Here is a 14,607-nt window from a genome sequence, read left to right on the forward strand (position 1 = left end):
TTGTAAATATTTGGGTCCACATGGTATGTTGAGCTTCCTGTTGTACACTGTAACTACTTAAGAGTGTATTCTTTTTTAGGAGAGGGCACGGGAAGCAAAGCCAGTCACGTGTCACTAAGATAAACAGGCACATGCAGGGTAGACACTAACAGCCACTGCCTGTACACTCACCACCAGTACCAACAGTTACTCCCAAGAATATTGGATGTTTGCGCAAAGTGAAACTTGGCAAGAACCTTCTCATCCTGAATCGTGGAATTACTAAAGGAACAGTTTTTAATGACAAAAACACCAAACAATAAAAGAAGTGGTCCCCATACCCTTCTGGCTCTTCTAGCAAAGTGTCCACTCTTTATCTATGTTTATTTTCTTACATTCCAAGAAGGCAAAACTTGAGGAAAAGGATCAAAAGGGCAGTTTAAAGCCCCTTTAGCCTAACTTTCTACTATATAAACAGACAACTAGGCTGTTTGATGTTAACAACACCCCTCGACCACCACCATTCAATCAATGATTTAAAAAGGCCTTCCCAAGCTGTGTGATTTTGTCCCTGTCTCAATGTCTTTCTCCATCTGTCTATTTCGCAGCTTTGCCAAGATGACTCATTATAACGCATGCTTTACTTAATGGGCCTTTTCCTTTGTTAGTGCCTCTTGGTTTGTGCACTCCTCTTGTGCGCTATTACTTAAGGCTAATCTCTTCAGTCTTCTATACCCTTTCCTATCAGATCCATCAGTGACCAACATTTCAGCTATGAATTATAAATGATTCTCTCAAAACTGTATGTATGTACTTGTTCTCATACACTAAACCCATTTGCTTATCCGCAGTGAGGATCTATACCCAAAATATGACAAAAATATGATAAATTTTCATATCAACAATAGCGCTCAGTGTCTTTCATAAATACAGATATAGGTAGATAGATAAATTTGTTTTGGCATCAGAGTTTCATGGCGCCCAGACTGGCCTCAGACTCCACATGCAGCTGAGGATGTCCTTGAACTCCTGAGTCCTCTGCCTTCACTTCAAAATTGAGTGCTGGAGCCCAGGCGCGCACTGCCACATCCAGTTTATACCATCCGCTTCTAGGTACTGAACTGAAGGAGTCATCCATTTGTACAGGCACACTACTAACTGAGCAGCATCTCTACTGATAAGATAAATTATTATCTCAGAGAACCTTCCAGAAGACCAGGTTTCAATTCCCAGCACCCACATGGGAGCTCACAACTGTCTGTAAGTCCAGTTCCAGGGAATCTGACACCCTCACACCAGTGTACATAAAATAAAATTAAATTAATTATTTAAAAAAACTAATTTCACATGCAAATGTTCATCAATCTTATAAATCTAACCCTTTCATTTTAATAAGAAGAAACAACTTGAAAACTCAGGTGTGAGTGTGTGAGTCCTTGATATACATATATGCATGCATATATATATACCCATATATATATGCATACATACACCCACAAAATAAAATCACTTATTTATTGTGGTATTTCAGTTCAATTCACTCTCGCTAACTCTAAACGCCTTTGTCATGTTTCATCCTTCAGAGACTCCACTTTGTTTTACACTATGCATTATTCTACTTTTCAAAAGTTGTCTATGCAGAGGACACCGCAGTAAAGAAAACAGTGCTTCTACCCACATGTGATTTATACCCTGATCGAAGACATGAAAAACAAATAAGTTTATAACATGAGGTGATGAAAGTGGCACAGGGGGAAAAGCAGCCGAGAGAAACATGGTGACAGAGACAAGCAACTGAAGCCCATTATGTCTAACACGCAGTCCTACCTATATTTCCTTGATTTGTTTATATTTCAACTTAACTTATAATTTAAAACACTACATCAAGAATAATACTGAAAATGTAAAGCCATTTAAAGATACAGCTGACTTCAGAAATAACCAACTATAATAATTTTAGTTTTTAAACACTTTATGAGAATTTCATACATGAGTACTGAAATTTTACTTTTTGAGATTAAAGCTGATAGATTAAATTATTTCTCTTTGATTCTGGTGTTTTTATTGGCTCCCAGATGTACCCCTAAAGTGTATTACAAGCACTAGCAAGCGTCAAATGATGTCATATTAGCCTCCCCACGGCCCGCGTGCACATCTAGAGGCTGCCTCCCTGCTGCTTCACACTGGTACAGCTTGAAGTCCTGCATGGCTTCCAGTTTGAGGCCTACACATTAGGACTCTATAGCAGCACTAGCCACTGGAGACAAGAGCAGAGCTTTGTGCGGGTGATTTAAGCACAGTTGTTCGACTGTCTGGATCACTTAAGTGTGTCTCAACTGTCTCAACTGTCTACAAAGAGCTGAAACAACTGGAGAGAGTGACAGGGGAGCACTGTGTGAGACAAGGCACTGGGGCGGAGCTGAGCCACATAAGAGAGCATACACACCAGTTGCCCTGTTTCAGAGAATCAATGATTTTTTTTCTTTTCTTTCTTTTTTTTTTCCTTTTCTTTCTTTCTTTTTAAAGAAAATTTTTTCTGTGTAGCCTTGGCTATCCTGGATTCGCTTTGTAAACCAGGCTGGCTTAGAAATCACATCAATCCCCATGTCTTTGCCTCCTGAGTGGGCTGGGATTAAAAGGCGTGTGCCACCACACCTGCCTCTCAATGATTTTCTTTACCATCTAAATAATAAAATACGCCTTTAAAAATTTCAAATTTTTGCCAGGTCTGGTGGCACATGCCTTTAACCCCAATACTTGGCAGGCAGAGGCAAGCTGATTGATTTGAGTTCAAGGCCAGCCTAATCTACAAAGTGAGTCCAGGACAGCCAAGGCTACACAGAGAAACCCTGTCTCAAAAAACAAAAAAAATTCAAATTTTCTCTTTGGAACCTTCATCTCTATTACATTCCAAATAGCTCTAGTCTCAGGATACACATGAGTAAATGAATGAACAAATGAATGGATGCTAATACTTTAGTAGCCATATAAATATGTATAGAAAACTAGAGGTTCTGGGTCTTCAAAAAAAAAAATGTCAGAGTTAAGTATAAATGCTTTAAACTTCCAAATATCAAAAGATATTAAGTTCACCGAATGGTGAGCCTTCTCTTACCGCTGTCATCTTCACATGCATGATCCTTTCAAAGGCTTAAAGACTTACAAAGCAGGCTAGAGAGATGGCTCAGTGGTTAAGAGCACAGGTGGTGCACGCCTTTAATCCCAGCACTCGGGAGGCAGAGGCAGGCGGATCGCTGTGAGTTCGAGGCCAGCCTGGTCTACACAGTGAGTCCAGGGTGGCCAAGGCTACACAGAGAAACCCTGTCTCGAGAAAAAAAAAAAAAAGAGCACAGGTTGCTCTTCCAGAGGTCCTGAGTTCAAATCCCAGCAACCACATGGCAGCTCACAGCCATCTGTAATGGAACCTGATTCCCTCTTCTGATGTGCTTGAAAACAGAGCACTCATACACATAAAATAAATAAATCTTAAAAAAAAAAAAAAAAAAAAAAAAAAAACCAAAAATGAAAGACTTGGGAAGCAATGATGAACTTCCTTCTGTCCAAGGGCAGAACGTTGCACAATTGCTCAGAAGCAGGCTTGTTGTAGGCCATTCACTTTTTTCGTACTGCATGGTCTTCATCTCCCCTTCCTTAGTTTGCTTCCAGGAAAATAACAAAGATGGCACAGCTGAATTTTTGACTAAAGGCTGAGCCTACAGAAAGTGCTGAGTTGGAAGAAGAAATGGTGTAGATCAACCAATCTCAATGTCCTAAAAAGTCTTCTGCTGAAGATAAAAAAGAAACCACCTCTATACTATAGAAGCCAGTTCTACTGAGAAACAAAGCAAACTACAGATGCAAACATCACTTCATTCTCAAGACTAGGAGAAAAAGGAGGATACACACCGCATCCGTGATGTCGATCTCATACACCCTTTGGAAAGTCCTTCGCTCAAAGAAGACCAGTTTGCCATTGCCACATCCCCTTTGAACAGAGGTGCCGGTGACGATGAGTTTATCATCAGGACTGAAACAGCAGTCGGTCCTACACCAAAACAGTTGATAAGTATAAGCTCGTGGCTCTCAAACAACAGTCATCAAGAATGAGTTAATTAAAAACACATAAACATCCCCACAAAAGAGCTATTGCCTATAGGACTTACACATCAGGCACTTTACATAATTAGGCTAATCGTCACAATACTGCTATGAGATAGATGTTCTCCTCACTGGCCTAATGAGGAAGCTAAGACAGAGAGGTTAAACAAGCCTTGCCCAGTGTCACACAGGATGTGGCACTTCTGGGACTCAAATGCAAGCAGTCTGACTGCAGAATGCTTCCCATTAACTTCCGATGTGTCTTACATGTACTAAGAGCGTGAGGAACGTTCCATGCAGAGTATCACAGACAAGCAAACATCTCTGATAAAGCTGACCTCCTCATAATTGCTTTGGCCGCTTTTCAGAACTCCTTGTACTGGCCCCATCACCAGTATCACCTCCAAATTTCAGTCACATCAAGTCAAGCACCATGCCAGAAGAAAACTTCAGTGCCGGAAGCAAGCTGTTGTCTTTGACTCCACAGCTTCATTGTCTGAACCTTGGCCACTTAATTGTGAGTAACGAACATAATAGTCAAAGAACTTATGTAGTAGGCATTGTTTTAGCAGGTGTAATGGCTCAAAAATCTCTTTTTATCTATTCTAAATTGGTGTTTGCTGGTGCGTTGTTATTAACAGATGATGCCCCAGGCAGTGGGCTGTGTGGGGGTGGGGCTCCAGTGCCACACAGTTCCTCTTATTTGATGTTTCCGTTACCTTCCATACCCTCTCTGTTGGTCATTATCTAACACAGATGTAAAGTTTTACTTCTTCCAAAATAGAAACTGTTTCCTAGGCACCAATTATAGGACTTAGAGGTTAAATCCTGCCTCAGCTGCCTCAGAATAATCTTTGAAGGCTTCAGTTGCCAGACTTAGGAGAGGGAGATAACAGTGTTTGGTCATTCCGGCCAAGACAGTGTGAATAAAAAGACCTCCTGTATTTACACAAGTATAACACAATATCACTTCAATTATCTCTAAAACAAATTAGCAAAATCAAAAATATATATACCTCACAAGTCCCTTTACTAGAAGATTTAAAATGCTTGATGCAAATTAACATTAAAGAAAGTTCTTTTACGTCGTCCTATGCTAATCAAATAACAAAATAAGCTACATGTGGGGCTGGAGAGATGGCTCAGTGTTTAAAAGCACTGGCTGCTCTTTCAGAGGCCCCAAGCTCGATTCTCAGTGCTCATATGGCATCTCACACCATTTATAACTCCACCAGGCACACACGTGGTACACAGGCACAAATACAGACAAAACATTCACACACACATTAAAAAAGAAAAAAAACCATTAGAAAAGAAGCCCGGTAGGGGTGGTGCACACCTTTAATCCTAGCATTCAGGAGGCAGAAGCAGGTGGATCTCTATGACTTTGAGGCCAGCATGCTCTACAGAGCAAGTTCCAGGACAGCCAAAGCTATACAGAGAAACCCTGGTGTGAAAAACAAAACAAAGCACACCCACAAACAAAAACCAAAAAATTAGAAAAGATAAAACCACTTACATTGGGAACAAGGTGGGAAGGTCTGAGGCTGAAAATAATGGCTTATTAAATTGCCGGATGTCCCATAATTTTAATGTATCATCACCTAATTGAGGAGTAAAGGGGAAAAACACAAGTGATTTTTGTACAAAAGAACTCATGCCAGCTTAAGGTTTCCTAAATGTGTATAACTTTAAAGAAAGGGGATTGGGAAGAAGTAAAGAAAAACGGATAGAGGGCAAAGGAGAGGGAGCCCAAGTACGCCTAAGCACATCTCCCTTTTGTAATTGTTTCTGGAGTTACAAAAGGCAGTAACAGTTGCAAAAATAGTATAAAATTTTATGATAGCAAGTTATCCTCCTAGCAATTACTTTTCAGGTTGATGAGCATCTGTAGGCAACTCCAGAGAAACTACACCAAAGCTTAACGCTAGAGCAGATGCTAGCTCCCCGTGGTATGCTGAATATAATCTGCTTTCTTGGGAGGCCTTAAACTCCAGAACCATCAGGACTGAGAAGAGCTCAGCTCACAACAGATTATTTTCCCATCAGTATGTGGGTGGGGCTCTCCATCTACACTAATGACGTGGGCCATGTTCTTCCCTGACCCCAGAAGAGTTCTACTTGTGGCTACCAGCCTTCACTTTGCTGGGAAAATATCGCTTTTCTAGCTATCTACAGAGCAGTGGATACTCTTTTAAAAATACTGTTTCAACATTCTATAGAGCTCCTCACAAGCTCCTGATGAGAACAAGAGCCAAGCTCAGATAAGTAATGTCTTTGCTGTCCTTTGTCCCCAGTGCCCACAGCCTAAGATTGGCCTCAGTCTTTTGGGCCTAATAAAGAATCAGGATCAGCTGTGGGTGAGAGAGGAGCATTAATAAAATCCCTCTGTCCCCAGGGACTCTTCCTCTGAGACCTGACTTTGGACTTAATGGCTTTGTACTCTGTGAACTTCATAAAGCTCACCTTTGGAATGTTACTGTGTCGGCACAAGTGAGGTCACAGAAAGATCCTCGGCCACGCTCCATAAGGTACCGTTCACAGGCTGCCCCAGAGGTTACTCATTCCCCTCTGCTAACACAGTCTTACCCATGTGACATGGATGCCGCAAACAAACCAGGAATAACCAACATACAACCGTATGAGTCTATATGCTTATAATAAAATAACATAGAATAAAATATAGCCATTAGATGCTAGAACCTCCGCCAGCCAGGGTTAGTGTTTGAACTCAGAAGTGGGGCAGGCAACAGACTGAGGATTTGCAGTACCAGGCATGGACTGACACAGTAAGAGAGAACAAATGTAGCTGGGAATGTTGGCATACAGCTGAGTAACAGCCAGCATCCTCAGGAGACAGGAATCAAAGGTCTGAGGCCAGCCTACTGATTGCACAGCTGAGCTATCTGTAAAGACCCTGGCTAAAAGACACCACAGGTTATGGATGTGCTCGGTAGTGGAGCGCTTGCCTAGCACGTACTCACAGAGAAGAAAAGAACGTAGATGATCCCAAGGGCAGAAGCAAAAGCTAGCCACAAAAACCAAATTCCTATGAAATTTGATGCTAAAATAAAAATCTAAAGCTGAAAGCATATAATTTATACATTTTGGTTGGTAATATTTCTACATGTGTGTATGCATGTATGTACTTATTTATTGCATGTATATACAAGAGCATGGTAAAGCTTGCATGTGGAAGGCAAAGGACAACTTCGTGGAGTTGTTTTCTCCTCCCTCCATGTGAGTTCTGGGAAGTGAATGAATTGAGGTCACCAGGCTTCGCAGCAGGCACTTTAAGTGCTGAGCCATCTTGCAAGTCCAATTACCGACTTTTGATATAGACAATGTTGCCAAGTTGAAAACACATTTTAATAATAATACCTCAAAGAACATGATGAGCATCAAAACAAACAAACAAAAAAAAAAACTTATGCAGATGGCTTCAAATGTGGCAAACAAGCTACTGGGCAAAATGTCCTCCTCTTGGCTACAGACAGAATTCTACCTAAAAATGAGCAAGCTTGGATGCAGACAGAGTCAACGGCCAAAGTCTGCGGAGACAGGGTAAGCAAGTCCTCAGTAGTTCCTGCCTCACAAATATGTCTGTCAGTTATAGTGGCCCAGAAGGCTGAAGATGGTGCTCCAACGTGATAGAGAGTTTTGGAGTTTTGGGTGACTGTTCAGGCAGCAAACTGTCTCTGTCATTTTTTCATTTTGGAAGCTGCTAACCTGCACTTCCGGTTTACTCAGCTAATTAACTTTTACTCCTTCTCAAGTCTCTGATGGGGTTGAAGATCAGGTAGTTTTAGTTTTACAATTAAGCTTAGTTGTTTAGGGGTTAAGATGTTTTTAGGTCTAGATAACTTTTTAAGTTGATAAAAATGAGATATGATAGATATTGATTTACATTTAGAGTTGTAGACTTACTAAGATAGGAAAGATGTTTTCTTCAAGGTTGTGAAATAAAAATAGCCAAAACACTATGAATGTAACATTTTTATGATTCCTGATTGTCTTGTGGTTCTTCTTCCTATATGTAGTCTATTGTATTTATGTGTAACAATATAAATGTATATGTAATAATGATAATAATAATTTTTAGAAAATAATAAAAAACAGACTGGCAAAGGTACATTAACAAAAGCACAGCTAACTTCTGAAGCACGGGGACATTGGTGTGACATTTGCTAAGAGTTAAAATTTGTCTTCTTACATAGAGGAAAAACATCAGAAAGAGCTGTTTACCTACCTCCACGAGAGGCAAGGACGTTACCATCATAGGAAAAAGCCACACAAGAAGTGTCTGTGCCAGGGGCATGAGCCTGCTTATAGTGGAACTTAGGGTGAACCTGTGAGTAAACATAAGCAAAGCATTATTGCTGCTTTTATATTCAAATGAGACTAATCTTGTACAAAAAACATTTTATCACTCAGAAAATTATATATATCCTAAGTGAAGTACTAATTTGACATGATTATAGTTTTGTTCCTTAAAAAGAAAAACACTAAAGGGCTTTAACAAGTTTTACTTGCTTTAACAAAGAAGAGATGAAGTACTAGCAGGAGACTTTTTTTTTTTTTTTTTAGGAGACTTTTTTTTCTTCCTTTTTTTTTTTTTTTAAACAAGGCCCAAGTAACATAAAATAACAACTATTTTTATATTATGCTTTTGAAGCTACTGGATAGATCTGCTCTACATATATCTGAGAGATAAAATTAAATAAAACAATCAAATGAGCACATTACTTACTTAATACAGAATGTTCAGCTTACTCTTAGCGTACAACAGACATGGTGCACACACTCATGGCCCTTGGACTAGCTAACATGCTACTGATTGTGGATGCTGGTGACGGTGGCAATGGCGGTGATAGTAACTCTTACATAATGCTTAGCATATCCGAGGCACTGTATCTGCAACATCTTTAACAGAGTCTTAAACACGCAATTTCTGAACTTCTCAATCATTCTGGCATCAAAGATGAGTAAGTTTCCATCCAGGAGCCTCTAGAGCTCAGTGTCTGTCTCTTGGTCTGTACGTGCCAAGAGGGACAGCTCTCAGCCAGCATGATGCCATGTCTGTATCCCCAGTCTTTGGTAAGCTGAGGCAGGAGAGCCACATTGATCTCAAGGCCAGCCTGAACAGAGAATTCCAGGCTAGTAGAGTGAGATCCTGTTTCAAAAACAAAAGAGTTTCAGGCAGACTTAAGCTTGAACTGGGTGCTGTGTCTCAAGAGGACAATGTGTAATTCTGCCACCTAAATGTGGATTCTGAGAGTAAGGGGAGACGGCTACCAGTCTCTTTGGTTCTCTTCCCACCGTTCATCCATTGGTATTTTAGCAATAAGTTTCGTAACTGTGTAACCCTGCCCTGGCATCATCTGCTTCCCAGGGAACCCTAAGACACACAGGCACTAGGAAGCAAGCCAAGTAGAGGTCAGTAGAGACACGCACACACTGCCTTACTGCCTTTGGAACCTAGTCAATGGGTGAGAAAACATGTATTACTTTCCTAGATGATCAGAGGCGCACTCAGTTAGCCCCTGAGCATAGTGGGTCTCAACTGTGGATCGAGACCCTTTTGGTGGTTGAATGACCCCTTTAACAGGGGTTGCATATCAGATATTTATATTATGATTCATGAATAACAGTAGCAAAATTATAGTTATGAAGTAGCAACAAAAATAATTTTAGGGGTTGGGGGTCACCACAGCATGAGGAGCTATATTAAAGGCCCACATTAGGAAGGTTGAGGACCACTGCCTTAACATCAAGAGGAATGTGGGTAAGGGGTCAAGATGAGTGAGCTTCCCGAGCCATCGAGCTCTGACTTAAGCTCAGGATAACTACAGGGACAGTACACATGGCAGAAATCAGCCGTGCCAGCCCAGACAACAAGCACTGAATGGTGCCGCACAATTTTCTCAGTATTTAACATTTTGCCAAGCAATGTCCATCATAAATTAGTCCATCTCCCTTCAGTTCAAAGTTAACTGCACTTTACCATGTCTCATACTTTAAGCACAGCCCGTTCTTTTGCCTGTTTTGTGCCTGCCTATGGGAACAGGAATTCCCTCTAGCAATGTTTACTAACTCTGGGCATGGTTAGCTTCAGATAACCATTGTCTCTGGAAGGTACAGTTTGTTTCTGACAAGGTATAGCCATTTATTTATACATTCTTTGATATCAAGTTAACACAGTACAATATGATGATTAAAAGGTGAGAGAACTGTCTAGAGACATGGAAGGACTGGCCTTACAGTGAGTTTCTTTATGGTACTAGATAAACCTTGCCCCGTATTTCTGACCTTTTCCTTGAAGTGGGTTGAGGGCCAGTTGCTTCTGTCCCAAGCATACATGTGAATTCTGAGAACCCTAGTGGGACTCCTAGGATACAGTAATGTTATCACACTCCATGGTCCTTACAGAGCAAAAGAATTTTTGAGCAACGAACTTTTGAGCATGGAAATATACTCCATAGTAACTTGACACTTGCTCAAGTTCTGAGTTCTTTGAATCCAGAGAACTATGTTCAATACCATGATGCTTCCCTTGTCTATTTCCCTTCTGTTTTAGTTACCTATTGCTGTGACCAAATGTCTAACAAGAAACAACTTAGACGAGGCAGGCAGAGTTATCTTGACGCATATTGCGCCCACCATGGCAAGGCAGCCCATGGCAGCAGGAGCAGCTCACAGATGTGGCACGAGGAGTTTGCTCACCCCTGCGAGGATTAGAGTAAGAGAAAGGGCAATGCCAGTACTCAGCCGCCTTTGTCTTTTTAACCCTTTTATTCAGTCTTGTGCTCACATTCAGTCTTTGTAGCTCAGTTATTCCCATCTGGAAAGGCCCTGCCTCTGAGACACATGACAAAATGTGCCTCACTGACTACTTCCTTAGGCCAATCAAATTGGGAATGAAATTCTCTTCCCTCTTTCCACTTGTCACGCCTCCTTTTTTCTTTCTTTTAAATAAGTAATTTAAAGATAAAAGACAGAAATGAGGCTGCAGAGATGGCACAGGGGTTAAAAGTGCGTGCTGTTAAAGCTTGAGCATGGAACGGGGAGTTCTAGCACCCACACAAATGCCAAGCACTGGCCATCAAATGACATAACCCAGCAATGGAGGAGGCAGAGACAAGAGGACCACTGAAGTTTGCTGGATGCCCTCCCTTGGCTTCCAGGCATGCACAAGTATACACATTTATGGGGACACACACACGCGCGCGCGCGCGCGCGCCTTAATAGTCCATTTATCTTCCCTATAATGTAAAATAAAGGTAAGTTTAGGATCCACATTTACATTCCAATAACATTTATTGAGAATCCTTTGTACATACAGCAGAAAAGAAATAAACATAAGGCATGAGATTTTCTTGAAATGATGAACCAGTTGGGAAAGAAAAAAAAAAACATGTATAACTACTATTCTTTCATGAAGCATAAGTCCATGAATGCATCAGGTATGGTGTGCAACAAAATGCTTAAGCACTGACCTTGAGCCACTGATGAAGAGCTCAGACAGGACAGAGAAAAAGAATGCATTCAGGAAAGGATTGCACTTCCCAGCAGAGTGCCTGCTATAGCCAATGTGACCCCACAGAAAACAGCTATGGTTTAGCATTTACTTTTCGTCTCTGTTTGGCAAAGGGACAGTCCAGCCTTCCTTCATGACCAGACTATGTTGCAATTGTATGCCTGTTCGGTCATCTGAGACCAGGTGACTGCAGTGTGTGACTACCTAGGGCTCTATCTGGTGGCCAGCTGGAAGCTGCAGCTGCAGGAGAGAGCTCAGCCACTGAGAGATGTGAGTCACAGGCAGAACATGACGCCAGTGCTCTGGAATCTTCTGGCTCCCTGTGTGCTTGCAACTTGAAATTCAAGGTGTTTACTTTAGTCTATAAAACAAACCCCTTATGGCTAGGGCAAAAGTTACCTTCACATCAATCTCCCCTCTTACAAACCCTCGCTGACATCAGTCAGTATACCAATTAGGTACTCTGGACTTATGTAGAAATGTAACTGGAAAAAAAAGTTCCACAAAGAGTTTGTACTTTTAAATTTTCAAGAAGGCATGAAGTGAAACAGCTTGTCTTCTCTTAGACTTTGAGACTTTGGCTTATAATCTTGAGACATCATACAGATTCATATAGAAGTTGGAGATAATGTCTGATTAGATTATTTAAATATCTGGCACATTTAACTGTTCTGATTTTAAGCAAATATAATTTTGATTAGAAAAAAATGGGGTAACCAATATAGAATTCCAGAATCTTCTATATGTCTCCCTGTGAGGACATCACCTAAATCACTGAGAGGAATGATTTAAGAAAGCTCTTGCAGAGACAGGCCAAGAGCAGGGTTTCCCAGAGAATGCTTTGTGCAATATCATCATGCTAGAGGGCCACGGCCAAGTAAGCCTGGGAAACTAGAGTTTATTTGCATACCATGGCCTTGTCTTGAAGATTCACAATACACATCAGTATATTAAAAACCAGAGTCTCTTAAGTAATCGTCCTGGAATAAATCAACCTCTTTAACATTCCCCAAAGTTTGACTATATGCAACCATTTTTTCATAACATAGACCAGCGTGGATTGAACCAATCTTCTCTGGTCCTTAAGTGGGAAACATGCATCTTGAGCAAGGGTTAGCAGACTTTTCTGGAAAGGACCAAATGGGAACTATTTTAGACTTTGAGAACTTTACAGATCCTGTCACAAGGATTTACTTCTGCTGCGTAGCATGGACAGACACTTGTATGGACAAATGGACACAGGCATATGTCAAAAAACAGAAACCCACAAAACAGCATCCACAAAAGGAGATGGCAAACTAGATTTGGTCCCAAACTAGCTAATTTGTGGATTAGAAAACAAAACAAAAACAAAAAACAAAAAATGTAATCCTTAAGGAAAAGCCCTCTGTTTACTAGAACACTGTTAGGCCAAATGAAGGTTACTTTGTAATTTAGTAATAATTTTAATTTGTTATACTAGTGGTGGCAATAACAACAAAAAATGATGATAATAACAACAGCAGCTACATTTGTTGAACATGTTGCTACTTGGGACAGCAACACTACATTTTCTAATTTCATCCTTCCTCCTCTCTGAATGACACATAATTATCTCATTTTACCAAGACGACTTACCCATATACACATGACAAGAAACCATCAGAGTAAAAACTCAAACACTGACTCTGGCTGGCTTCAGGAAATATACCATTCACTCTAGCAGCTGCTTCTTGAAAAGCGGTCGTGTTTCTCTCTTTGCGTATGTATGTGGCAGTAGCCCTCAATGAGCCCAGTCTCCTTACCGCCCCAAGACACATAATGAAGCAAGAGCTTGATAATATGGAAGTTGGATAACACGTTCCTCCTTCAGACTCTGTAATCCATCACTTTACACTAGGATGCATTTATCAGTCTAAGGCAGAAGCTAGCTGTCTCTTGTCCAAACAGAGGCAGTAAAACAAACAAGAACAACAAAAGCAGCCAGTTGTCCCTCCCTCTTCTCCTAGTTAATGGGAGCTAGGCTATCATAATAGGAGCATTAGCAAACACTTACTGGTGGGGTTTACTGTAGCTCACACTGTATCTCTTAAACGTATTAACCCTTTGCATTTTCTCATCGGGCTGTGAGCGCTATCATCACCAATTTGCAAGGAGAGAGTGGGCTGCATACGAAGGCAGGGCTGGCATCCTGGGTCAGGTGCTCTCATGCTCCTCCTGACATTCAGCTCCATTAAGTGGATCTACACTGTCCTGCAGCACCCGCTGTTCCCAGGAGTAAAGACGGCCCAGTGAGCACTGCACCCCTTTCTAGAAACCGATAAAAAGTACCACTCACAGGTATATATAAACTTTTGTCCGTAAGCAAGGGGTGATGTGTGTTTATTCAAAATCATATGGAAAATCTCTAAAATAACATATATATTGGTAAATAACAGAAAAGGGGCTGGCGATAAGGGAATGCCACTGTATGGGATATTTATTGTCTTTTCTCTTCTAGCTCTTCAGCTTTGGGGTGGGAACTTAGATTGTCTGCTTCTTATAAATACAAATGTTAACATAAGTGTGGCTCCCAATTCAGCTCTTTAATTGAAAGGGAATTTGAAAAGCACGGTGCCAACGCCGGAAGCACAGTGCCATGGAATGACCTGCCTAGACAGGAGGGAAAGCCCGTCGGTGCCCCCTTTGAAGTCCAGCTGCCTGAGCTTCACTGGCAGCCGACCTTCAAAGAGAGCCGATGCTTCCTTCCCTCAGCCTGGCCGCCAAGCTTCCCGGGCAGCTGGGCGACTTAGCCACTCTCTGCCCAGCTGTCTGTGAACTCTGGCAGTCAGTTCAAGTGAGGAACAGTGAGGTGGTGGGGAGGTGGGGGCAGGAGAAGGAAGAGGGAAGGCGGGTGGCCGGCCCAGTGGCGCCAGGGAGAGGAGGATGCTGGGGTTTCCTGGGAGTTGACCTTATCACAGTCAGTCTAAAGACCATGCCTCCAAAGAAAGTACAATCCAGCTACACCACTAAGC

At 41.4% G+C, this 14,607-nt stretch overlaps 1 protein-coding gene across 1 annotated transcript in view; it reads right to left on the reverse strand.

Moving 5' to 3' along the window:
• Positions 1-14,607, reverse strand: part of Wdr70 (WD repeat domain 70) — a 207,764-nt gene that overhangs the window by 33,696 nt on the left and 159,461 nt on the right. Inside the window, exons 11-13 of the mRNA XM_051150838.1 lie at positions 8,327-8,426; positions 5,597-5,681; positions 3,886-4,024 (exon numbers count right to left, since the gene is read on the reverse strand). Of these exons, the coding sequence (XP_051006795.1) occupies positions 3,886-4,024; positions 5,597-5,681; positions 8,327-8,426 (324 nt within the window). The remainder of the gene's footprint in view (positions 1-3,885; positions 4,025-5,596; positions 5,682-8,326; positions 8,427-14,607) is intronic.

Source organism: Acomys russatus, chromosome 9 (assembly GCF_903995435.1).
Source record: "Acomys russatus chromosome 9, mAcoRus1.1, whole genome shotgun sequence".
NCBI classification, from domain to species: Eukaryota; Metazoa; Chordata; class Mammalia; order Rodentia; family Muridae; genus Acomys; species Acomys russatus.